General features: G+C 41.1%; 1 protein-coding gene across 1 annotated transcript in view; it reads left to right on the top strand.

Annotated features, from left to right (window-relative positions):
* The window catches only part of BICC1 (BicC family RNA binding protein 1), a 1,908,684-nt gene that overhangs the window by 1,077,854 nt on the left and 804,554 nt on the right, over positions 1-26,276 (top strand). The window contains exon 9 of the mRNA XM_044056407.1: positions 1,285-1,416. Within this exon, the coding sequence (XP_043912342.1) occupies positions 1,285-1,416 (132 nt within the window). The remainder of the gene's footprint in view (positions 1-1,284; positions 1,417-26,276) is intronic.

Genomic DNA, 26,276 nt, shown 5'->3' with positions numbered 1-26,276 from the left:
TTCTTAATGCTTCCACTCACGTTTTTTAAACATGCTTTCCCACTGACTGCTAACTGTAGCTGCGCTTACAGGCACTCCGCAAACGGCGCACTCACGGTTAAACATTTTTACAATTTAAAAAAAATATATAACATGTTCATTTATATATTTTATGTTCATAGTCTGTGGGGGCATGTGTTGTGTTGTGTTTATTCACATTTCCGTGGACTCTGTTGTGGGTGTTTACTTTGGGCACTTTTACACTTCTGGGGGCGTGTCCGCTTGCAGGGTTCTGCCTACGGACACGCCCCCTACTGTCTTACACGGACCGTGTTAGACTTAGGTGTGATTCAGCATGCTCTCATGAATATGCAAAGCATGCTGACATCACTGCTTAATCAGTAGCCTCAGTGTAAGAGTTATAACTCTTACACGGAGGCTTCGTGAATCCTGCCTCTGGTCCTGTCCTTCTCTACCAAACGTGATGAACTGCTTTCTTCCTAATTCTGTTTTCATACTCTAATCTTCTCTTCTTTTCCAATTATATTATTTACTGTAAATGTATATTTTTTTGTTGCAAATATTTCTGCATATGACTTTCTTTGCTGTTATTGTATGTATGTATATGTATATATATATATATGTATATATTCTGAAACTAGAACCCAACTGCATAACAAAATTGACTTTTGTTGATGTACAACTTCTTGCTAATATAGCTATTGTAAAATTTTATCTCTTTCTTGTATTACTGAAATTGTAATTGGAGCTTTACTCCTTAGGTCTCCACTGAAAATGGGCCATTGGCTCAATAGGACCAACCTAACAAATGACAATAAATAAAAAAAAATAGTCAAGTAGGATTGTGTGTTTGTGTTTTTATAAAGTATATTCCTTTAACTCAGCTGTCAACTACCTACCAGTGTTACCTCACCTGTGTAGTTGCTACTATTTTCTATTTTATTATTTTGTACCGCTCATTGTATAGGTTATTTTTTTCTTATTAATGAGCTACGTGCTTGACATAATTCAGAAAGTGAACATCACACCATCTGCATTGCAATATTTTTTCTTGGTTTGTTTTTGACCTAGTTTAGGTTGCATACTGTTTTTTTTCTGAGTCTTCAAGGTATGCCACTGATTTTGCTTACTGTTTTTTATTGCTTTACAGTAGACCTTTACTTTCTTCCTCATTTATTCATACTTACCCAAAATATGGAACCTGTCATGGTATTCCTGAATCAGAGATCATGTTCACTATCATAATTGAGATTATTCTAGTCCACTGTGTTCTTTATATTTCAGGGTTGCCTGCCCCTTGTGTTGATGTTTGACATGAAGGAGGATATTGAGGTTGAGCCACAGTACATTACTCAGCTCATGGAACAACTGGATGTATTTATTAGCATAAAACCAAAGCCCAAACAACCAAGTAAGGTAAGTAATTTCTTTAAAGCAGGAGAGTATGCAATATTTACCTTGCAAGGTGCTATTTGCCTACCAAATATATATTGACTTACTGATTCCCTTTGTTTAAATGATTTGCTACAAAAGCCTCTCTAAATGTACAGCAGTAGCAGTTGTTTTTTTGTCAGCTCTGACTCTGTTGCCGCTCTGTGTGTGTGTGGGCAGGATATCCGTGTTTCGTTCAGAAAATATAATGACCATTGTATGCAAAACCTGATTCTGTTTAGTCTGGGAACTGAAATGACCTTCTGGGCCTAGGCAAGCAAAAACTCTTCTTTTCAAATATGGAATCAAGATGTTTAAAAATTTAGAAAAAATGACTGTGTAGTAATTTAACAAAATGCCCATAATTAAATTAAATTGTGGCATGCTAATGGATTCTGACATAGGCTGAGCAGAGTTGCAGTACTGCACTGAAGTTACTTTTGCAGCTAACTATTGCATTGCACACTAGTCACATTTTGATGTGCTGTGAATAAAAACATACAAGAATATGTTACAAAGGTAATAGTTGTCTGTTATGATGTAAGTGCATGGCACAATTTTTAATACGTTTATACTCTGTTCATGAAACACTGTCACTTATTGTGACTAGTGTTAGAAATTAGATTATTATGGCCACATATTGCTATGTATCTGAAATGAGAAATCTCCATTGTAATATAGATTTTATTTATATTACTGTGAATATGAACTTTTAAGTGGCAGCACATTCTTTATTTTTTAGAAAACTTGTTGATTAAATCTTCAAGGTTATATGTATGAGTGTATGTAAAGCAGGAAGTAAGGTGAGAGCATCTCTGTCTTTAAAAAGTTAAATATTGATTTGTCTGCCTGTGGCATACATATACTTGTGTATCTTTTTTTTTTTTATTTCAAACGTGAAAATAGAAATGCATATTATTATGCAACTGTTAATGAGTGGGTATTCAAAGCTGTCGTCAAATTATTGCTGTCAGCAGTAAAGAAATTCAACACAATTTGCAATGGCTGTGACTATTTCCTTTTAAAAAATGTTTTGTGATCATTTTGTATTATTCTTTTACTTTGATGATGTATTCAAAAGTATGATTATCCTTTGTAGTTGAACGAGACTTCTAGCTCCCAATTTGTAGATATATATTTCATTTGAAGAGGTTGTATATATATATATATATATATATATATATATATATATACTAGAGCTATAATAGTGTTTTGATGTTGCATTGAGACACATTGTTATACATAGTAATGTTTATCCCAGTTTGGGTCATATGAAAATGTTTTTTTAAATGTTAAATATGTCTTCAGATAAATAGAAACTGCATTGCTTTCTGCATTGTGTAGTCTGTTTACTTATTTAAAAATAAATGCATTTTCCCTGTCTTGCAATTTAGCATTGAAATATTAGGTTGTACAGAGGGTGTAGGCACTTAACCATGCACAAAATCCAAAATATGATTTAAAAAGGTTGAATGTTGGGTATATCAAGTGGTGAAAGTACCAGACATCTTAAAATGTCCTGCTTGATATCAATACTACAGCTATTACACACAATAAATATTTCACAAAAAAGCACTTAAAACACTGCAAGTCAGGCCAAAAAACTTAAATCAGTCTTTTCTTCATTATGTCCTCTGTATTTATTTATATTATGCCCCTTCCTGTAGCCTTAGGAACACCACCAAAACAGCTCCATGACTTACTAAGGAAACTAAGAAAAAACATTTACTAAGAAACAAATTCTGGGCCAAATGGCGTACCTCTAAAAACCCATCTGATCACTTAAAATTTAAACAACTCAGAAACTCTATTAAAACATCTATAATAACAGGCAAAAAAAAAACTTCTTCCAACTTCAAAATACCAACCAGCAAAGCCCACAGAAATTCTGGTCAGGTATCACTAGACTCATTCACCCAGGCAATTCTAAAACTCCAACCCCATCTGGAATTACCCTTGACACTCCCAAACAAATTGCTGACTCCTTCAATAACTTCTTTACTGAAGCCATCCCGTCACTTGCTAACTCTCTACCTAATGTATCCTCTAATCTGCCCTCCTCCTCACATACCTCATTGCCCATTTTCCAACTCTGCCCTGTCCCCACATCCCTCATCTGTACCCTCCTTCAAAAACTCAAACCCTCTACCCCTTCAGCAGACCATTTGCCTTCTAAATACATTCAAATTGCAGCCAAAGTTATTGCCTACCCAATCTCTATCCTTATAAATAGAACCATTATTGAAGGTACTATCCCAGCCATCTGGAAAGTTTCACATATCATCCCACTACATAAAGGTGGCAACTCATCAGAACTTTCAAACTTCCGTCCAATTGCCCTCCTCTCTCCAGTAGCAAAAATCATGGAAAAATGCATCCACTGTCAACTATTAGACCATCTTCTTCAAAACAGCCTATTAGCCAGCTCCCAGCATGGCTTTCGACCTTTCCATAGCACCACTACTGCCCTCCTTTCCTTATCTGACCACATCAACAAAAATCGCAACAATAATACCCTGTCCTCTGCTATCTTTATTGATCTTTCAAAAGCATTTGACATGGTTAACCATTAGCTACTGCTGAATCTTCTCAAGTCCCTCTCATTTGATTCTCAGGCATTACAGTGGTTCAAGTCCTATCTAGACAATAGGCAACAGGCAGTGCTATGGGAAAACACTCTATCCTCCCACCTACCTGTCACCCTTGGTGTACCCCAAGGATCCATAATAGGCCTTCTTCTGTTCTCTATCTTCATAAATGATCTATCTATTAGTATCCCCCAAGCTGTAACTATACAATATGCAGACGACTCCACGTTAATCTCCTCAGCCACAGGGGCCATCTGAACTGCAGTCCCTCACCCAGAATACCTTTGAGCTTGTAGAAGAATGGTTTCTACATCGGTGTCTCCTCCTAAACCCCAAAACGACTAAACTCTTGCTGTTTACTCCTACACAAAAGTCCACCCCACTTAACTTCACTATCAAATCTAAAACCGGTACAGTCATATCTCTTGACACTACTACAAAACTCTTAGGAGTAACTATTGACCACAGCCTTAACTATGACACTCACATCAACATCACAATCAAATCAGTAAACCGAAAACTTGGCTCCCTCTACAAAATAAAGCCCTTCCTTACTCCATAGCTAGAACTACTATTGCCCAAACCCACCTTATCTCTACTCTCTCTTATGCCTCTCCTATATATGTATACAAATCTATCCAAATGCAACCTCCACAAGCTGGCAGTCTCTTACAATAATATTGCCGGATTTGCTACCAGCTCCCCTTTTAGAACACACCACTGCCTAAATCCTGAAGCAGCTTGGTTGGCTTGAATTCCACAATCAAATTTTATTTCATCAACTGAATATTGCTCATAAAACCCTTTACTACCCAGAAAACATACCAATTCTCACTAGTCTAATCTGCCCATATAAAAATCTTACAAACCTTCGCTCAGCCAATAAACTTCTGGTGTCCATACATAAACCCAACAACAAAGCAGGAGATTCCCTTCTCTCTAATACTGTGGGGAAAAGTTGGAACCTACTTCCCAGTGAACTTACATCACTATCTTCAACTACACTCTTCAAAAAGAAACTAAAACAATACCTTAAAAAACATTGGCTATGTCCCTGTTCAAACCCTAAGACTGTGTCTGTCTATTTACATCACAACCAGCCTTCCCAAGTTTCTTACTCACTTTATTACCACTTTAAGGCCTCTACCATATAGTTGCTCTAGTTGCTCATATTCACCTAAATGTAATTTACCTCTTTTCTGTCTCCTGAGTTTCTCCCCCTCCACTTACTCTCCCAATCCTGTTTTCAACTACCTGATCTCCCATATACTGCAGAAGACTTTCTTCCTACAGCATTCACACACAAAAAAAAAACACACTAAGTATTACCTTATCTTATTTTTGTGCTATTCGTCTGTTCCATCAATGTTTGCTAAATTACCTTTATCACCTGTTTTTGTCTTGCAACCTATCTCCATCTGAAATTTAATGTTCTATTACTTATTACTTAATACTTTGTGTGTCTAATCTGTTTTAATGTGGAGCTTTTCTCCCCGGGCCTCTACTGAAAATGGACATATATCCAGCTAGACTAGCCCAGTCAACAAATGTAAAATAAAATAAATAAAATGTCTGAAATCTCTCTGATGCGCGCGCATGCACACATGGCTATAGAGAAAATTCTTCTCACTTAAGGAAGCTTTAAAGTCACATAAACAGCACACTACCTTCAAACTGCATGAGCATTATGCACATGCATGAACTACATGTGCATAAATGTGCACTTGTAGCAGTCGAGCACCCAAGTTTATATGTTGATACCAATATTCTTTGGCAAAGCTGACCATACTTAACATTTGTTGAAGGACAGCAGGAGAAAAGAGTTCCAGTAAAATAAATAATTTAAACAAATTATTGAAAACTTAGAGAACTGAATAACAATGTATAATGATGGGGAGTAGACTGTGGTCTTTTTTTTAATCATTTTTGCACTTTTCCATTTTAACACCTATAATTTCATCCTCAGTGTGACCATTGCAATGGTTAAATAGGGCACATCCCATTTCCATCATCCATTACTTACTTACATTATATTCCTTAGTTTTAATGCAATTATGTAGCTTGTAGGTGTATCAGAAAACCGCTAGTCATATAAGTAAAGCCTAATTACATTGTTTGAAATTAAAATTTCATTAAAATTAAATTAATTAAATTTTATTTTAAAGAGAATATTGTCCCCTTTTACTCTGCATTCGTTAGCCAGTCATAGAGTACACTGCCCCCTTTGGCATGCATCTGTCTAGACACATGCAACAACTGGTATCCCACAGAGATACATTACTAAAAGGATACAAGGCGTAAACAACATGTCCTATATGGACTGACTTAAAGACCTGTAACTGTATTCTGTGTCCTACAGACTGTTCAAGTGACCTGTGCTTTTGCATACAAGGCATCTTGTGACCCAGTACTGATGGATTCACTGTACATCAGCAAGTGAAATGGCATCATAAATACTCAGTCTAGAGATTTAAACCTCTTCTGTAGCATCAGCGTAATGGTTTGCAGGGATACATAGGATAATGCTGCTGTGTAGCATCAACATAATGGTTTGGAGGGCTACAGAGGGTAATGCTGCTCCCCATCCAAGTGAAAGAGTTCATTTCTGTCCATATTCAAAGTAAACTTGAATTTGTGGATAGGAAACCGAAACTGTATCCCAGGACTGCCCTGTGTCCTGCTAATGGACAGAGGCAGCTCCTATATACATTATCCCATGCATTTGTTTTCTCAAGTTATCTGTGGTATAATCCCAGTTATTTTCAAAAGGGGTAGTGTATAATTATCAGACATGGGATGGGTAAGGCCAATGTAACAATGAATGGATAATTTAATTCACACACCAAAAATGGAAACTGGCTGAGTTTAAAATGGCCTGCAAGGGTAGCTAACTTAGTACTTACCTGTGAACCTACTGGCTATTATATCACCTGCTTCTGATATTTGTTTGTATAGCTTGTACATCTTAAAATCTCAGTCTCCAGTATTTTGCATAGAAGGGGCTTTTTATAAGTTTATGCCACAGGTTTGGTGATCTTGTTTCACAACGTAGAGTATTGCAGAAGAAAAGTATGCAGTGTTCATGGAGTTAGAGAGCATGCAAGAAAACCTCAGTATTAATTAGTAGTCATTCATTGAACTGATTTAATCACAGTCCTATGCATGGATCATCAAATCTTTTTGAATGGAGTTTCTTTTCCTCTGAATATACCATTCTGACCTTGTGCGTAGACATCTTCCAAGTATGCTCATTTGATCAGTTGAGGTTAATAAGTGGAGAATGCCCTTTGCTAATGATTGATTTTAAGTCATAAAATTGAATTTAATAATGTATTTTTCTTGTGCATGATGCTTTTTAAGATAAAACATGTAGCTTTATTGTTTTATGAAAGATTAAAATTTAAATAACTCTCCTCGGGACTTTAATAACTGAACTTGTGAATTCTGTATTGTCCTTCCATCTGTCTTGACTAATGAGTTATCTGCTTTCTTGGCACATCAGAGTAAGCAATTTTCCATTTAGAGATTTTGTAACATTCAAGCTTCTTCCCGCTCTCATATTGCAGTTCATCCTTAATGTCCCCGATATCTCCTGCTGGGTTTTTTGGTGCTCATCAGAGTTCTTTTCAGCTAAATATTTTTGTACAACTGTTGTTAATTCTACTTTGCTTTTACACTCACTGTTCTTTTAGTACCAAGGTAAGCAAAAACCCAGGAGCTCAAGCCCATTTTAGATCATTGTTGGTTAAACCTCTACAACAAAAAGGTAAAATTCTTGATCTACATAGTGTAGTCCTTCCTTTCTTACAGGAAGGGGATGGGATGTGCTCAGTACACATTCAGGATGCTTACCTTAACATCAGAATTGTTAAAGAATTATCATGGAAATGATTGACAGAGACAAACGTCAGACACTGGACCTAACCTAGTTTGGTTTTGTCAGGGGAAAGTCATGCCTACTAAACCTGGTGAACTTCTTTGAGAAGGTCACCAAAGCAATAGATGAGGGGAAAATGGTGCATACTGCCAACCTGGATCTGGCTAAGGTGTTCCAATACAGTACCCTACTCCAGGTAGAGTTGACAGACTCACCAGACTGGCCATAAACCCCTGCATAACACTCTGGATTGCCATATGGCTCACAGACAGGACCCAGGAAGTCAGGATTGGTGATACCACCTCCACTAAGAGACCGGTCACCAGCAAGGGGGTATCTCAGGGCTGCATGCTTGGACCACTCCTGTATTTTATCTACTTCTCATAGGTAAAAGACTAATGTCAAGGGCCTTTGGCTGACCAAGTTCACAGATGACTTCAAATTGGGAGCTATCATAGATTCCCCATGACATAAACATCGAACAAGGTTGTCTAACACAGATGCCTGACTAGTTCCAAACTCAAGGATTAAATCTCAGTGCCAAGAATTGCATTATAGTGCCTTTTGGGAAAACTACAGCCCAGGCTATTTACTCCATCGATAAGACACACTTAAGCGATGACCCAATAATCAGGGCTCTGGAACCATATGTAGTCTGTAATCAGGCCTTTTACGAACATGTGCCCAAGATAGCAAGCAAATCATTATGTTGTCCAGGTTATAACTAAGGGCATGGCATCCAGGTCATCAGTGCCACTTTATAAGGCCCTTTTCAGACCCATCATTGAGTATAATATCCTCTTTGGCATGTAGTTTAGTCTCCTAATCACACCAACAAAGATGATGATTTGCATTCTGTGGTTGGTCGCAGACTATTCTTTTTCTACTATAACAAGGCAAAATCCTTGCATAAAGATAAGCATCTATTTGTTTTATCTTCCTCAAGAAGACTAAAGAAGAGTCTCTAAAGTAATTCTGCCCAGATGGCTGTCCAACTGCATCACCTTCATGTACTCTGTAAATGACTTGGAGATGAACAAGGTACATTCTACCAGGCTGATTTCAACATTCATGGCCATTTTCAAGAATTATTCTGTTGATGACATTTGTGCTGCAGCAACATGGTCAACAATGCAGACCTTTGTCAAGCACTTCAAACTTAATGTAATATCCAGATCCAAGGCTTCCTTTGGATTCACCATCCTCTGGGGCATCCTTTCATGATGCTACCCTTAAGAAGTTAGTTGAAAATTGTGTTCCATTTGTCAAGGTAGATGGAAAGAATACAGGAAATGAAGGTTATGTACTTGACACAGCAACATATCTTTCTTTGTGTCCATCTCGATAATCCTCCCAACTTCCCTTCACAGTAGGAGTTGGTATAAAATGTTAGAAGGTGGTATAACATGTTAAGGGTTGGTATAAGGGTTAAGGTACTTACCCATACCTGACAGACAGCTAAGGTAAACTGGCTTAGCTTAAAGTGACCCATAAGGGCAAGGTAGCCAAGTACTTGCCTGTGAACATTTAATGAGAGTGGGATTGTCACAATGGTTAAAAGTCTTCACCTCAGAGAAACAAGGTACACAGTTTGATTCTGACTTCTGGTTTTTGGCTAGGCTTAAAATGACCCCTCAGGGCAGCTTGCTAGTATTCACTCAAGAATAATACATTTTTCCTGTTTTTTTTTTTCTTTTTTTTTTCGCAGGCTGTCAGTGTCACTTCTACAATTACAATCATCTAGAGCCAATGTTTACACTGGCAGATGGTTAGCCCCACCATCATCTAATTGCCAGTCTGTTTCCTGGATAGACCTGGTAGACCTAAACCCAAAGCCTTTCTACAGGCCTTCTCAATACCATAGAATTTCATGGTGGCAAGTTTGATTTGGGGATTAGTAGGAACACACTGTATTATGGCAGAGGTGAGGAGCTTCAGCTCTGATGAAGTTCTGTTTTTTGTCAGGTGCTCTGATTTCATCCCATATACCAAAGATGTGCTGGAGGTGAATTAGTGGTACTTCAGCTTATGTGTATGTGTGTTTGCTTTGTGCAATGGGTGGGCACTTATGGAATCCATTAAGTCCACTAAGTGCCATGATGGTCTTGTACTCTCCCTCTTCAATTACATTAAGTTGATAAATAGAGATTGCATGAGTCAAAGACTTCTCCGAGGGAGTTTATACATTTCTGTCAGACAAATCCGTCAAATGTGGTTCCAAATAATAGATAAGAAAGCTAATTACTGCACTCTTATATATTAGATAGTGGAGCCTGTAAGATTCACTAGCCTAGTGCTGAGTTAAAATGCCCACTGACAGTCCCCAAAAGCACCGATTCCTGCCCCTAACACATACATACTATAAAAGTATACAAGTAACGGTTCAAAAAAAAAAAGGGGGGTTTAGACAGAAAGATATCACAAGCCTTCAATGTAGTAAAAACCCCTCAGACAGGATGACAATCCATATAAAATAAGTTTTCTAGCCCAAGTAATAGTCACAGAAAAATATATTTATTCAGGAAAAATAAAGTAGTGGAAGGCTTTTCCCAGTAGAGGGTTATCTGCCTAGGCTTGAAGGATTGCTAACCAACTGTGTCAGATCCAGGAAGCCTGCAGGAAGAATGCTCTTTGGCTGCAAGAAAGTTCCAAAACTTTTGGTGCTCCAGTTGTTTTAAATGTGGAGCTCTTCTTGAGCTCCTGTCAGTTAAAGCCCATGGGTGGCACCTTCAAGCTTTGAAAAGCTGGCCTCGTTGATCATATCCTTGGCACAGGATAGAATCCAAACAGTGCAGGTTACTGCAACCTTGATATTTTTAGAGCAATAACTGTTATAGGTTTACATTCACAATTCTATCTTTACTGTTGTAGTTTGTGAATGCACTGTAGTGACAAGCTTTTGCCTTTTCATTTGCTTAAGCTATACTGGTTGACTGTTCCCCTTGTAGACTTTTTCATATCTAATTCCATTCTGTCGGGTGACTGTAATTGTGATACCCCCCCCCCCCCAAAAAAAAAAAAAAGATTTCATACGCAACTTTTCCTAACTCTGATATCTGCTGTTCTGTGTAACAGGCTTATCAGTTTTTGTCATCCGAGTCTTTAACATTTATATAAGCATTTTTACTTCCTGATCAAATTTGAAGATTCAGGAGTAAATCACTGCATAACTCCCAAACCTGGTAGATATTATTGCTGTTACATATTTACAGAATGTTAGTTTTGTGCTTTAGTTGACATTCATTTCAAGAGAAACTAACTTTTCTCCTACTGTTGTAACAGGTCTTTATAATATTGATGAAGATAAATCAAATTTAACGTAATTTCCTATTCCAATCTCATTAGATCCTTATAAAATTATAAGGCAGTCTGTGAGCAATACTTGGAAAATTATTCAGTTTTTGGTTCAAAGCCTAGATTTACTTGTTAGAAAAGTTATAATTTTAAGACATTATTTGAAAGAGCACAAGTAATGTAGAATGAAAATAAATGTGGAATGTTTAAATGACAAAATTGCAAATCTTGCAGGTATATAAATGAAACGTCTAATGTTATTTTAAAACATTCATAAAAACAGATTTGGGGCAAAAGTAGCTTTACATTTGATTCTTGTGTGGTTGTTTATCATGCTATCCTGCGAAGGCTTTTATGTAGGAAAAACTACCAGAAAATTGTCAGAGAATTTGAGCATGTTTTAGCTATTAAAAACAAAAAAATTCACAAATGCACTAGTAAAACGTGCTTTTTTCGCTGTCAAGGTTTTCGTAAAATTTCTATTTTTGTAATTGATGTTGTTCATCAGTTATATGGTGGGGATTTAAATAAGCTAGAAGTAAAACAACTTGATTGGCAAATATTGCAAGCAAATAAATGCCCAGGTCTAAATGAAATTATCAACATTAAATGTTAGTCACAGTGTATTTAACGAATCTTAGTTTTTTAAAGTTTGTACTAAACAAGTACTGGCCTTTTAAATCTGTTGTCCTTTTATGTGAGGAAGTCTTGTGTTTAATTATTTCTAAGGTGTATATTGGCTGTTAAGCCGTTTGTTTTAGCTATGAAGTTCTTTTAAATCAAATGAAAGTGCTTAAGCTCACAAATAGTTTGTGTTCTTTAAAGTTTATTTTAAAAGTTTATTTCATTGGATTATCTAATGATTTGATGATGTCAATTTTCATCTGTTCTTGACTGATTGGTTACAGTTCCGATCTTTGGAACCCATCCTCGGAACTGATCCGGCCATTCTGTAGCTTGCGTCAGCCAAAAAAATCTTTCAAACATTGTCTACCCACAATTCCCCTCTCCAGATTACCTCAGATCTCGTTTGCCGCTCTTGCGAATAAGACACGCCAGCCGACTCTCTCATAGCGAAGTACTTTCTAATTGTTTTATAACTGTTTTATAACTATTTACTTCATAGTTTTTTCTTGTTGAATGTCTGGTCTACCTTTGAGTGTGTGATTTCATCTTACTGCTGGTAGTTTTCTTTCCCCCTACCATCGCTGGTAGTCCCTTTTTACCTTTCTGCCATCACTGGTAGACTTACTTCTTTCTTCCCTGTGTGTGTCTCTGTGAGAGCTTAATAGATATGGCAGAGAAACCAAAATCTTCTACCACAAGTTTTAAACAATGTACTGAGTGTGACAGAAAAATGTCACTTGGACAATCATGAAAAATGTGTTTACTGTTTCGGTGTTCCTCACTTGAGTGTGGATTTTTCCATTTGCCAGGGCTTTAATAATACATCCCTGGCAGAGAGAAAAAATAAATTAATCTTCCAAGGGCTCCTTAAGACCCCTTTCGAGGTAGACTTGTGCAAGGCTGACCTGTCTCTGCTGGCCTCTTGCTCGATGCAGTTTTCCCCTTCAGCACCGACCATTAAAAAGCACAAGCAGGACTCTGAGGGTTCCTCCATAGAACCAAAATCCAAGGTTTGAAAACTTTTGGAATGGTCAAAGTCTCTGGCACTGCAAAGTTCTTCGGTGCCTTCTACACTGGCTATGTCTGTGACTCAGAGTCCTAGTTCTACGGCTCTGATCACCTCTACAGCTCTAATTTCAATGCTGTTTCCCCCATGGTGCAGCGGATGGTGCCAAAGCTAATGATAGTCCCAGAACCCAGGTCTGCCTATTCGCCATCTTTAGACACTTTCCATAGACAATTACCTAGTCTGTTTATAGAGAGACCTGAGTCTCCAGCCTTTCAATGTGCTTCACCAGAAGTCTCTTGGAAATGGATGATGTTAGGTTGGTGGAGCAGATCTTGGCAGCCTGGGGTCTTCCCTCTTCTGTTAAGCCCCCTCTCCCTTCTGGCGCAGGTGTTTTTTTTCTCTGTCCACACCCAATTATTCTCCTCCTATAACCTCAGCACAGGTTTTAGAGCCATCGGCTCCAACCTCCCAGGTTCCAGTGACTTTGGCTTAGACTGCAGATTTGTCATTGACTGAGTCTGGCTGTGGCCCCCTCAATGCCATCAGCACTGTCAGGTCCCTAGGACCATGTCTTTGCCATTCAGCACAGAGAGTTTGTGTTGGCTCCAGCATTTCTACAGAGCCTTCCATATTCCTTATGGCTACAGCAGCAGTGGACCATTCCTCGGTTCTGGTCTGTCAAGTGGGGCTCTCGGTGTCTGTTTCATTTCTGGGCTCCCATCTCTCCTGAGGGGTTCTGCCTTTCAGGCTATGGAAAGGGCTTTAGCCATGGCTTCTTCTCACGTGGCTCCTGGGTATTGGAGTCTGTGACCCCAGGTTCTTCAGTTCAGCCACCAACCTCTACCCTTAGTCAGTGTACATCATGGTCACAAGATATGCCTTCTAAAAGTACTCCCTCTTCTGAGTCCTCCTCAGATGTTTCCACTGAAGAGCCCCCTCAGAAGAGCTCATGTAAGAGCAAACACCTCGAGTCTTTGGAAGAATCCATCACACAGGACACAGATTTCGATGAAGGGGAGGGTTCCCCATAGTCACCCCCGAAAGACTTCTCCTTTGGAGACATTCTGGAAATCCTAAAACAGAGAGGTGATTGGAAGTCCAAAGACCCATCCATGGAGGAATCTGTATACTTGCAAGCCTTTGGTGCATGTCCATTTGCCTCCTGGGTGACATCACCCGCTGACAATTTAAACTAGTTGCTCAGCGGGCTTGGAAGGCTCCTGATTCTGTGTAACCAGTCCCCGGAGACCTGACAAGATGCTTACTGCCCCAGAAGACCAACCACATTGTACTGAAGGCTTAGTATTAGATGCCATGGTGGTAGCGGCTGCCAGGAGAAAAGAACTAGCCATGGAAAGTTCTGTTGTTCATCCCCCGAACCAAGACTCCAGGGCGATGGACAAATTTGGGAAGCAGGTCTATGCGTCATCGACCTTCTCCATCAGGACCTTAAACTTATTGGCTAACTTCACTAGACTCCAAAGGGATTTGATCAAGGAGCTATCAGATACCCTGGCATGAGCTGTGGCCAAAGGGGTCCAGGAAAAAGTGACCTCCCAACTAGCTACCCTGGAGTTTCTCGAATTCGTCCATGAGGCTCATTGCACCTGCAGCCGAAGGGATGACTAGGTCAGCAGCTTCAGGCATTATTATTTGGCAGCATGTTTGGATGTGCCTGTGCATGTTTGCAGAACCATTCTTCAAGTTCTCCTTTGTCAATGTTCCCTTTGACAGGTCCCACAGTAAAGAAAGCTCTGTCCAGGTGTCAAAAGGATGGAAAGACTTTGTCTGCTGTGGGTGTATGTTTTTCCACTCCTAAATTATCCTGTTCCAGGAATCAATGGAGTGGTAAACTGTGGTTCAAGAAATCCCAGAAGCCTTCCAGGACACACGTGGCTCTGACATCCCTCAGGGCAGAGAGGGGAGTTATATAGTGGAAGACACCATCACAGAGTCAGGAGTGGTATGCAGAATCAGGGTTCCAGAGATTAGTTCTCCGGTCAACTCTATCAGCGGTCCTGAAAGGGGGCCCAATTGCTTACCTCTGGAAGCAGTTGGGTGAAGTTTTTCCTTGCATTCAAACGCCTGATGACACACAACCACTGATGCCTGGGTGCTAAGGATAATTAGCAGAGGGATAATTAGCAGAGGTTATCTAATTCCCTTCACTCCCGACATTCCACCCAGTTAGAGAGTAAAAGCAGCAGTAGAAATTCAAAAGCTGCTAGAAAAGGAGTCATCCAAGAAGTCCCACCAGACCAATTAGGATCCATTTTTTATTCAAGATTCTTATTAGTGCCAAAGAAAACGGGGGACTGGAGACCAATTTTAGATCTCTGTGTTCTAAACAAATTCATCAAACAAGCAAAATTCTGGGTGGTCACAGTTCAGTCTGTTCTCCCCTTCTTAGTGAAAGGTGATTGGATATGCTGTATCGACTTTCAAGATGCATATTACCACGTAAAGGTGAACAAATGCTTGAGAAAGTTTCTCCTCTTCCGGATAGGAGCCAGTCATTTCCAGTTCAGAGCGCTGCCCTTTGGCCTCACTACAGCCCCCAGGATGTTCAAATGTAAAGCAGTGGTCACACATAATGACTATGGATGCTTCCCAGATGGGGTGAGGGGACATTATCTGGGTAAGATAATCCAAGGCACTTGGTCCCCCTCCAAGGCCAAGCTGCATATCGGTGTACTGGAGCTAAGAGCAGTGCTTCTGGCATTGCAAGCATTTCCTTCTGTCTTACCTATAGGGATGATAGCTGTGGTCTGGTATGTCAGCAAATGGGGGAACAAAGTCCTACCCATTGTGTTGAGAAGCCCTTTGGGTGTGGCAATGGGCCATATCTTCCAACCGCTTTCTGATAGCAACACACATCCCCTGGACTTCCAATGTAATTGCGGACAAATTGAGCAGATGCATTCTCATGCCTCACGAGTGGTCTCTGAACTCCAGAGTAGCGAAGGAGATATTTCTTCATTGGGGCCAGCCTTGCTGCAACTTGTTCGTCTCACCCCTGAACAACAAGTGCAGAAGCTACTTTCCCTAATTCACCCTCAGGGGAAGTCACCCAGGGATGGTCTTCTCCAAGATTTGCCCACGGGTCTACTCTATGCCTTTCCCTCCTTCCTCTAATTCAATTATTTCCCAAGAAAGCATCTCAGTTGGGAAGCAAAGTGATCCTCATTGGCCTCAACAGATATGGTTTCCCTTCCTTTGGCCTGCCACCCATGGACTCTGGACCTATTTCCGGATCTCCTGTCCCATCCCCAGGGACTGGTGTATCCCAATCTTCAGACTCTAAAGATGACAGCTTGGTTCCTCCACTTCTGATGGTCACCAGGCATGCTTTCTCATGTGCAGCACATTTTGTTGGCCTCTCATAAACAATCTACCAGGGCTCTACCTAAGCAGAAGGAAGAGATTTTCTGTTTTGGCCTCTGACAATGGACTTGACCCCTTTTCAGCGCCAGTAGAGAAAATGCTGGAATTCCTAGCTGCCATCTTTAATAAAGGAAACTCTGCTTCTGCAGTCAGTTATCTTGGCAGCAATTTCAAATTTTCATATCTGATTTGGAGACCGGCATTTAATTTCCCACAGACTTTTCAAGGTTTTACTAAAGGGTACAATACATTTAAAGCCTCCCTTTAAAGATCTTCTCCCATCTTTGGGATCTGACTAGTACTGCAATCACTTGTGGCACCACCATTTGAACCAGCAACCACCTGTGATTTAAATTTCCTTTCCTGTAAGACGTTACTTCTTGTGGCTGTCAATTCGGCGAGACGAGTCTCTGAATTACAAGCCCTATGTTCATAGGTTCATACTAGGCTATCTGCCCAAGGGCATTTATAAGCCTAGCCCATAGTTATTTGGCTTTCGCCACCCCTTTAGTTTGAATAAAACTATGCCCATTATTTTGCTGTGCCTCTGTCAAGCAGTGACACTGAAGTAATCCCTGGGGTACATCTGCGATCCCCCATCCATTGGTCAAGATTCCTCTTGAACAAGGCCAGCGAGGTGCTCTGCCTCACATGTACCGGGATTTTGTTCCACAGCATAGGGAGTCTCTGGGTGATGAATCTGTCCCTCCAGCACGTTCTATTAATAACCGTGTCAAGGTTTAAGTCTCCGCCCTTGTGGTTCTGAGGGATCTAGATTTTTGAGGTGAAGCATATTCATCAAATCAGGGTTTGACATGGCCTTATATGTCAGGCACAGGTCACCTCTGAGCAAGCAGTATGAGACTGAATAGAGCTGGAGTTCTTTCAGTCGGGCAGCATAAGACATATTTTTGAGACCCTTTATCCTTTTGGTGAGGAACTTTTGGGGCCTTTCCAGCTGCTGCAGGTGTCTGGTCAGATACATTCCGAATGGGGCATTGTACTCAATCATAGGTCTTATGAGTGATGAGTACAGAGGGACGATGACCTCCCTTGATCTAGATGTGAATCCCTTCATGATCAGGTGGGCAATGTAGAAGGTTTTCCTAACTACTTTAGCAACATGAGTGTCAAACGAAAGGCTACTGTCAACCTGGGTCCCCAGATCCCTGATGACTTCTTCTGTGCTCAGTGGATTGCCACCTATATGGTAGCTAGGGGTAACCTTGTTTTTCCCGAAGGGTATGACTATGCATTTCTTGGCATTTACCTTTAGGCCATGGCTCTGGCACCAGTTATCGGTTTCTGTGAGGCCCTTCTGAAGGATATCTGTGTCAGATGTGTTTTCGACTATGGCGCCCAGTTTGCAGTCATCTGCAAACTTTGTCAGCCATAACCCTCCTGTGTTTGCTTGTACTTCAGAAAAGTAGATGCCAAACAAGAGTGGACCCAGGACTGAGCCCTATGGGACACCACTTGTGACAGGCTTTGAGTCTGACATGGCTCCAGCAACTCTGACCCTGTGGGTTCTGTCACTTAGCCAGTTTGCAACCCATCTTGTGATGTATGGGTTTACATTCAAGCTGATGAGTTTTTCGATGATACCTGAGTGGGGTATTGTGTCAAGGCCTTTGCCAGGTCAAGGTAGGCTGTATGGACTGCCTTTCCTCATCAATGGCCTTGGTGACTGTTTTGAAAAAGTCAACCAAGTTTAAAAGGCATGATCTGCCTTTGACAAAGCCAAACTGGGTTGGATCCAAAGTCTGCAAGTTCCCTATGTCTTTATTTATGAGTTCCATTATGATCCTCTCCATGGCTTTGCAGATAAGGCTTGTCAAGCTAATGGGACGGTAATTTCCAGGGTCGGTGGAGGCACCGCCTTGTGAAGTGGGACCACAGTCGCCGCGGCGCCACTCCTTGGGTACGTATCCTGAGGTGAGGCTAAGATTAAACAGCTGTCCTAACTATGGGTTTAATTCCTCATTGAGTTCGTGGAGCACACAGCCGGGGACACCATCCGGTCCCATGGATGCTGTGTTTTTTGCTTTGGAGAGAGCAGTTCTCACCTGGGCGTTTGAGATGTTTGGGGGGCTACTATCCTCTGGTATAGATATCTCTTCTTTTGGGGTGTAGGGGGTGAGAAGTTTGCACTGAACCTGTCAGCCAGTATGTTGGCAATGTGTGTAGGTTCAGTAATCTCCACATCATTTTGAACTAATTCTGAGCATATCTGGGAGTTTCCTCCTAGGTTTCTAACATAGCTAAAGAAGGCCTTATGATTGTCTTTTAGAGTCCTTGGCGATTTTTCTCTCAAAATTTGCCTTGGATGATTTTATGAGAGCTCTTAGTTTTTTACTTATAATGATCAAAGGTGTCTTACCTTTCAAGGATTTTGCTCTATCTTGTAGTAGCTTCCTCCTTTTGTTGTAGAGCTTGTTTATGGCTGGGGTCCACCAGACTGGACGCTTGCCTTTGGTACAAAGAGTCTTAGTTTTGTTTGGGATTGCCTGATCCATGCAGTCCTGTAGGTGCTGGTAGAAGGCATATGTAAGTGATTCAGCGGTTTGAGTAATGTTTACCACTGGCTCAGGGGCCTTAAAGGAGACCACACTAGTTTTTAGAAGTGTGCAGTCGGCTTTTGAGAAGTTTTTCACTGTGGTCTTTTTTATTTCAGGTGGGGCGGGATGAGGACCTCCAGCGAGATTAGTTTATGATCTGATCTCACCAGTGAGGGGTATACTTCGAGTGTTGAATATTGTAATCCCATGTTCGTGATGATGAGATCAAGTATGTTTTCTCCTCTTGTGGGATGGTGACTAGTTGTTCCATGGCATTTGAGTTTATGAACTCCAGGAACCTTTGGGCTAGAGTGTTTGGGCTTGAGTAGTGTTCCCAGTCTATATTAGGGTAGTTGAAGTCACCTAGTATGATGGTGTTTGGAGATACATTTATCCCTCCATTGTTTTCAGGAAGGCCATGTGAGGTTCCTGAGTTTGAGAGGGTGGCCTGTAACATGCTACAAATTGCAGAGCAGTCTTGCTAATGGTTAATTGCACCTGGATGGTCTCCGATGCATTGTGCGTTGCCACCAACCTTGAGGTGTGGGTGTCCTTTATGAATATGGACACCCCCCCTCCTTTCTTGGTGTTGTCCTGATTTTGGGGCCGGAACACATGATATGAGGTGAAACCTGATAGTGCTGGGTGCTCTCAGGAGCCTTGAACCAGGTTTCTGTCACAGCACAGACATCGATGTTCTCCATACTGAGAAGGGCCTCGAGTGCATCTTGAGATTGAGACTTCTGGCATTGAGCAGCATTACCGTTAGTTTTTTTACTTTTTTGTGTTCTAGGGTGGTAGGTTTAGAATTTGAACCTTGCCTAAAAAAGGCACTATGGGGGTGGCAAGAGCCTTTGCCAATATCCGGAAGCCTAGGGGTGACAGGTGCAAGCCGTCCCTTGCGAAGCAGCGTGGCTTGTCCAGCATGTCATCCCAGGCAGACAGACATTGGATCCCCTTTGAATGACACCAGAATTTAAGCCAATTATTAAAGCTGATCATCTAGGTGAAGGTAGGATACTGCTCAAGGTCAGGGTCATACCTGCCTGGGCTACATAATCAGAGAGCTCCTCAATGTCTGTTTTCATGTTCTAAAGCTCCTTACGTAATTTTCCATAAGGATAGTGTGTCACTCAGAACAATTCCAACCTTTTTCCTAAGGTGATTTCAGAGATTAATGTCAATCAGTCTATAGACTTCCCTGTTTTTTTTCCCAAAGTATTCTAACAAAGGTGAGTACTGACATCACCTTCTGGATGTACACAGGCAGTTGAGAGTATCTGAACAATTATTTGTATCCTTCGCTAGTGCAACTATGTGCAAATCAGTGTCTAAAGTAACTGTCTCCAGGTGGTTGAGACTGTATATCTTTTCATCTACACAAAGCTGAAGGTCAGTCAAGGCACATTCTACTAGATCAGTGGCGACTTCTGCTGCCTTCCATTCCAAAGCTTCCATGTCAGAAATTTACATGGCTGCAGTATGTGCTAAGCTTCATACCTTTGTCATGCATTACAAATTGGATATGGTTTCCAGGAGTAGAGCATCTTTTGGTTGCCAGACCTTAATTTTCTGATAAAGCATTGAGTATTAGTCAGTCACTAATGTCAGTCAGTAAGGGTTTCATAGTTCTTCAGAAAATGCATGCAGGATGCAAACCTTTTTGTTCTGCTAAATTTAAGTGAATTAAAGTGCTCTGCCTCTTATCTGTCAGCAGTTTTGCAGGACATATTTGATTGTGTCTTATATTTATGCCGTGTCCATTATTTTGTTCTAGTAAATTGCTGTGGATTCCAGTCAGGCAATGACAGTCATTAGAGTTTCAAAGTTGTAATTCAGAAAATACATCTTTATGTAACCCCTGTTGTTCTACCATCTTTTAAGTGAATTACTTGTTTGGCACTTAAGGCACTTATTTAACTGTTTGCTGTTGTTAAAAGTACAAGATTTGAATCCTTGACCTTAATTTGCCTACTGTGACTTTGAGCAAGTCAATTACACAGTGCTCCAACGGTCAACCCTGAAAAGATTTTCTCTACTGGGTTTACCTGGTTAACAAACAGACAAAAGAAAATAATTGTTAAAATGTTTCCCTTTTATGGCCTTGGCCCTCCCCCCCCCCAAATTATGTTTGGCTTTGCCCAAAATTCTTGAGCAAAGTAGTAGATATACTCCTTTTAAAAATTGTGGCTTTCTGACATATTGTTGTGGATTGAAGTCACTTAAGTAATGGCAGTCATATGAGGTTCAGACTTTATATCCTTCAGAAAATGCTTACTAATGCAGTGCATGCTATTCTGACAACTTTTGAAGTATATAAGAAAAGTATTGAAAATCTGTTCTGATTTTTAGGTGTTTCTCTCTGATACTTGAACTAAGAGGTTGGTAAGGAGGGAGGTGCAGTGGATTGAATTGCATGTCTCTCACAGCAGTAAGATGAATACTTTTCTGGGTTACTTGCATATTTGTTCATTCATTTAATCCGAAGCAAACCTCTAAAGGGTATCTGTCATATCAAGAGTTGTAATTAATTTTGTGTGTGTGTGTGTGTGTGTGTGTGTGTGTGTGTGTGTGTGTGTGTGTGTGTGTGTGTGTGTGTGTGTGTGTGTGTGTGTGTGTGTGTGTATAAAGGCTTAGTTTCTATCCTAGAGTAGTTATATATAGGAAGGAATCAGTTGTAGTAAATGGGTGCAGCATCATATGAAGAACAATATTGTTTGCATACAATCATTCATAAAACTATTGACAGTATGTTTACTTGGCTGTGTATAAACTGATAAACTGGACAATATGATGTCCACCAGTTTAATGTTAATAATGCATTTTTAATTTTACTTGTTTTTGCAGGCTTATTTCTGAGCACTCTGGGCTAAATGTGTGAAAAATGCTGTTTTTTTTAGAACTTGTATTTTTATTTGTATGTTTAAATGTTAAGAATTAGGATATTTTACAGGGCAGAAAATGTTTTTCATGTTGAATTCTTTGTATACTTTGTGAAAACTTACCTTAAATTTTTCTGTCTGTTCCCTTCAGAAAGGGACTTTGAGTTCTGACATATTTTTGCGTACTGTTTATGCTTTTACCTTTGAATGGGAATGTTGTGAGCAAGGGTGCTGGAACCATAGAGTGTGAGGGGAGGGTGCAACCCCCCACTTATACAGCTGGAAGTCCCTACAACCTTTTGAGCCTGCAGCTACTGCTGAATTGAAATATTTGTCATGGAAGACTGCTTTCTGTTGGCTATTACTTCTGCAAGACGGGTGTCTGAGTTGCAGGCCCTGATAGAGCCCTTTTGATTTTCCATAAGGACAGGGTATCATTACGCACTAATCCTTCCTTTATGCCTAAGGTGGTTTCTAGTGTGGCTTTAAACCAAACTATTCATTTGCCTACGTTTTTTGCAGATCCTCAAAAGGGGGAAAAGATTTTGCACACTTTAGATGTACACAGGCAATTGCTATTATTTGAGCCGGACTAAGAATTTTAGGCAGTCTCAGCAGTTACTTGTTTCTTTTGCTTTGAGTTCACAGGGCAAGCCTGTGTCAAAACAAACTATTTCTAGGTGGATTGGCTTTTGCATTGCATTTTGTTATTCCCATCATGGCAAGGAGATTCCAGCTGGGATTAGGCCTCATTCCACTAGGGCTACTGCCACTTCAACAGCATTTCTAAGGGGGGTGGCAACTAAGGATATTCTGGAAGCAGCTACTTGGAGTTCAGTGCATACTTTCTAGGCATTATCACCTTCCTATATACTCTAAGACTAGGGCTGGTTTTGCCACAGCTGTTTTACAAGGCATGTTGTCAGCTCCTGCTGCTTTATAATTTGCCAGCCTCCCTTACCTCTGCTTTGGGATTCTACCCAATAGTCAGGACTGCAGCAATGGAAGACGAAGAACATAGTACAGTTTTGTACCTACCATAAATGTAGATGTTCGAGGATTCCATTGCTGCAGTCCAATTCTACCCTCCCTCCTTCCCTCTGTGTTTAGGGGTGGTTGTGTAGGTGAGTTTACATGCTTATATTTTATATATATATATATATATTGTTGTATATATTATACATGTTTTGCAGGTTGTTTTGGGACTTGTCTTTTGGTCTTCTGACATCTGGGGCAAGAAAGACTGAGGATATGACGCCGGTCATGCGCATTAGTACCCTGACGCATTGACGCTTGACCGACGTCAGCCTTATACTCTGGTATTCGGGCCGACTGGGACGCGGACTATACCCAATAGTCAGGACTGCAACAATGGAATCCTCGAACATCTACATTTATGGTAGGTACAAAACTGTACTTTATTTGGCTTTCGCCACCCCTTTAGTTTGAATAAAACTATGCCCATTATTTTGCTGTGCCTCTGTCAAGCAGTGACACTGAAGTAATCCCTGGGGTATATCTGCGATCCCCCATCCATTAGTCAAGATTCCTCTTGAACAAGGCCAGCGAGGTGCTCTGCCTCACATGTACCGGGATTTTGTTCCACAGCATAGGGAGTCTCTGGGTGATGAATCTGTCCCTCCAGCACGTTCTATTAATAACCGTGTCAAGGTTTAAGTCTCCCGCCCTTGTGGTTCTGAGGGATCTAGATTTTTTGAGGTGAAGCATATTCATCAAATCAGGGTTTGACATGGCCTTATATGTCAGGCACAGGTCACCTCTGAGCAAGCGGTATGAGACTGAATAGAGCTGGAGTTCTTTCAGTCGGGCAGCATAAGACATATTTTTGAGACCCTTTATCCTTTTGGTGAGGAACTTTTGGGGCCTTTCCAGCTGCTGCAGGTGTCGGGTCAGATACATTCTGAATGGGGCATTGTACTCAGTCATAGGTCTTATGAGTGATGAGTACAGAGGGACGATGACCTCCATTGATCTAGATGTGAATCCCTTCATGATCAGGTGGGCAATGTAGAAGGTTTTCCTAACTACTTTAGCAACATGAGTGTCAAACGAAAGGCTACTGTCAACCTGGGTCCACAGATCCCTGATGACTTCTGTGCTCAGTGGATTGCCACCTATATGGTAGCTAGGGGTAACCTTGTTTTTCCCGAAGGGTATGACTATGCATTTCTTGGCATTTACCTTTAGGCCATGGCTCTGGCACCAGTTATCCGTTTCTGTGAGGCCCTTCTGAAGGATATCTGTGTCAGATGTGTTTTCGACTATGGCCAGTTTGCAGTCATCTGCAAACTTTGTCAGCCATAACCCTCCTGTGTTTGCTTGTACTTCAGAAAAGTAGATGCCGAACAAGAGTGGACCCAGGACTGAGCCCTGTGGGACACCACTTGTGACAGGCTTTGAGTCTGACATGGCTCCAGCAACTCTGACCCTGTGGGTTCTGTCACTTAGCCAGTTTGCAACCCATCTTGTGATGTATGGGTTTACATTCAAGCTGATGAGTTTTTCGATGATACCTGACTGGGGTATTGTGTCGAAGGCCTTTGCCAGGTCAAGGTAGGCTGTATGGGACTGCCTTTCCCTCATCAATGGCCTTGGTGACTGTTTTGAAAAAGTCAACCAAGTTTAAAAGGCATGATCTGCCTTTGACAAAGCCAAACTGGGTTGGATCCAAAGTCTGCAAGTTCCCTATGTCTTTATTTATGAGTTCCATTATGATCCTCTCCATGGCTTTGCAGATAAGGCTTGTCAGCTAATGGGACGGTAATTACCAGGGTCGGTGGAGGCACCGCCTTGTGAAGTGGGACCACAGTCGCCGGCGCCACTCCTTGGGTACGTATCCTGAGGTGAGGCTAAGATTAAACAGCTGTCCTAACTGCGGGTTTAATTCCTCATTGAGTTCGTGGAGCACACAGCCGGGGACACCATCCGGTCCCATGGATGCTGTGTTTTTGCTTTGGAGAGAGCAGTTCTCACCTGGGCGTTTGAGATGTTTGGGGGGCTACAATCCTCTGGTATAGATATCTCCTTTGGGGAGTTTGCACTGAATCTGTCAGCCAGTATGTTGGCAATGTGTGTAGGTTCAGTAATCTTCACATCATTTTGAACTAATTCTGAGCATATCTGGGAGTTTCCTCCTAGGTTTCTAACATAGCTAAAGAAGGTCTTATGATTGTCTTTGAGTCCTTGGCGATTTTTCTCTCAAAATTTGCCTTGGATGATTTTATGAGAGCTCTTAGTTTTCTACTTATAATGATCAAAGGTGTCTTACCTTTCAAGGATTTTGCTCTATCTTGTAGTAGCTTCCTCCTTTTGTTGTAGTGCTTATTTATGGCTGGGGTCCACCAGACTGACGCTTGCCTTTGGTACAAAGAGTCTTAGTTTTGTTTGGGATTGCCTGATCCACGCAGTCCTGTAGGTGCTGGTAGAAGGCATATGTAAGTGATTCAGCGGTTTGAGTAATGTTTACCACTGGCTCAGGGGCCTTAAAGGAGACCACACTAGTTTTTAGAAGTGTGAAGTCGGCTTTTGAGAAGTTTTTCACTGTGGTCTTTTTATTTCAGGTGGGGCGGGATGAGGACCTCCAGCGAGATTAGTTTATGATCTGATCTCACCAGTGAGGGGTATACTTCGGTGTTGAACATTGTGATCCCATGTTCGTGATGATGAGATCAAGTATGTTTTCTCCTCTTGTGGGGATGGTGACTAGTTGTTCCATGGCATTTGAGTTTATGAACTCCAGGAACCTTTGGGCTAGAGTGTTTGGGCTTGAGTAGTGTTCCCAGTCTATATTAGGGTAGTTGAAGTCACCTAGTATGATGATGTTTGGAGATACATTTATCCCCTCCATTGTTTTCAGGAAGGCCATGTGAGGTTCCTGAGTTTGAGAGGGTGGCCTGTAACATGCTACAAATTGCAGAGCAGTCTTGCCTATGGTTAATTGCACCTGGATGGTCTCCGATGCATCGTGCGTTGCCACCAACCTTGAGGTGTGGGTGTCCTTTATGAATATGGACCCCCTTTCTTGGTGTTGTCGGATTTTGGGGCCGGAACACATGATATGAGGTGAAACCTGATAGTGCTGGGGTGCTCTCAGGAGCCTTGAACCAGGTTTCTGTCACAGCACAGACATCGATGTTCTCCATACTGAAAAGGGCCTCGAGTGCGTGCATCTTGAGATTGAGACTTCTGGCATTGAGCAGCATTACTGTTAGTTTTTTTACTTTTTTGTGTTCTAGGGTGGTAGGTTTAGAATTTGAACCTTGCCTAAAAAAGGCACTATGGGGGTGGCAAGAGCCTTTGCCAATATCCGAAGCCTAGGGTGACAGGTGCAAGCCATCCCTCAGCAGCGTGGCTTGTCCAGCATGTCATCCCAGGCAGACAGACATTGGATCCCCTTTGAATGACACCAGAATTTAAGCCAATTATTAAAGCTGATCATCTTATCACTGTATTGTGGCATCATTCTAGGTGAAGGTAGGATACTGCTCAAGGTCAGGGTCATACCTGCCTGGGCTACATAATCAGAGAGCTCCTCAATGTCTCTTTTCATGTTCTAAAACTCCTTACGTAATTTTCCATAAGGATAGTGTGTCACTCAGAACAATT

Source organism: Protopterus annectens, chromosome 14.part0 (assembly GCF_019279795.1).
Source record: "Protopterus annectens isolate FY-2018-M chromosome 14.part0, PAN1.0, whole genome shotgun sequence".
In the NCBI taxonomy this organism is placed as follows: Eukaryota; Metazoa; Chordata; order Ceratodontiformes; family Protopteridae; genus Protopterus; species Protopterus annectens.
Note: the sequence above shows the minus strand (reverse complement) of the source record. Positions and strands in the feature narration are given on the sequence as shown.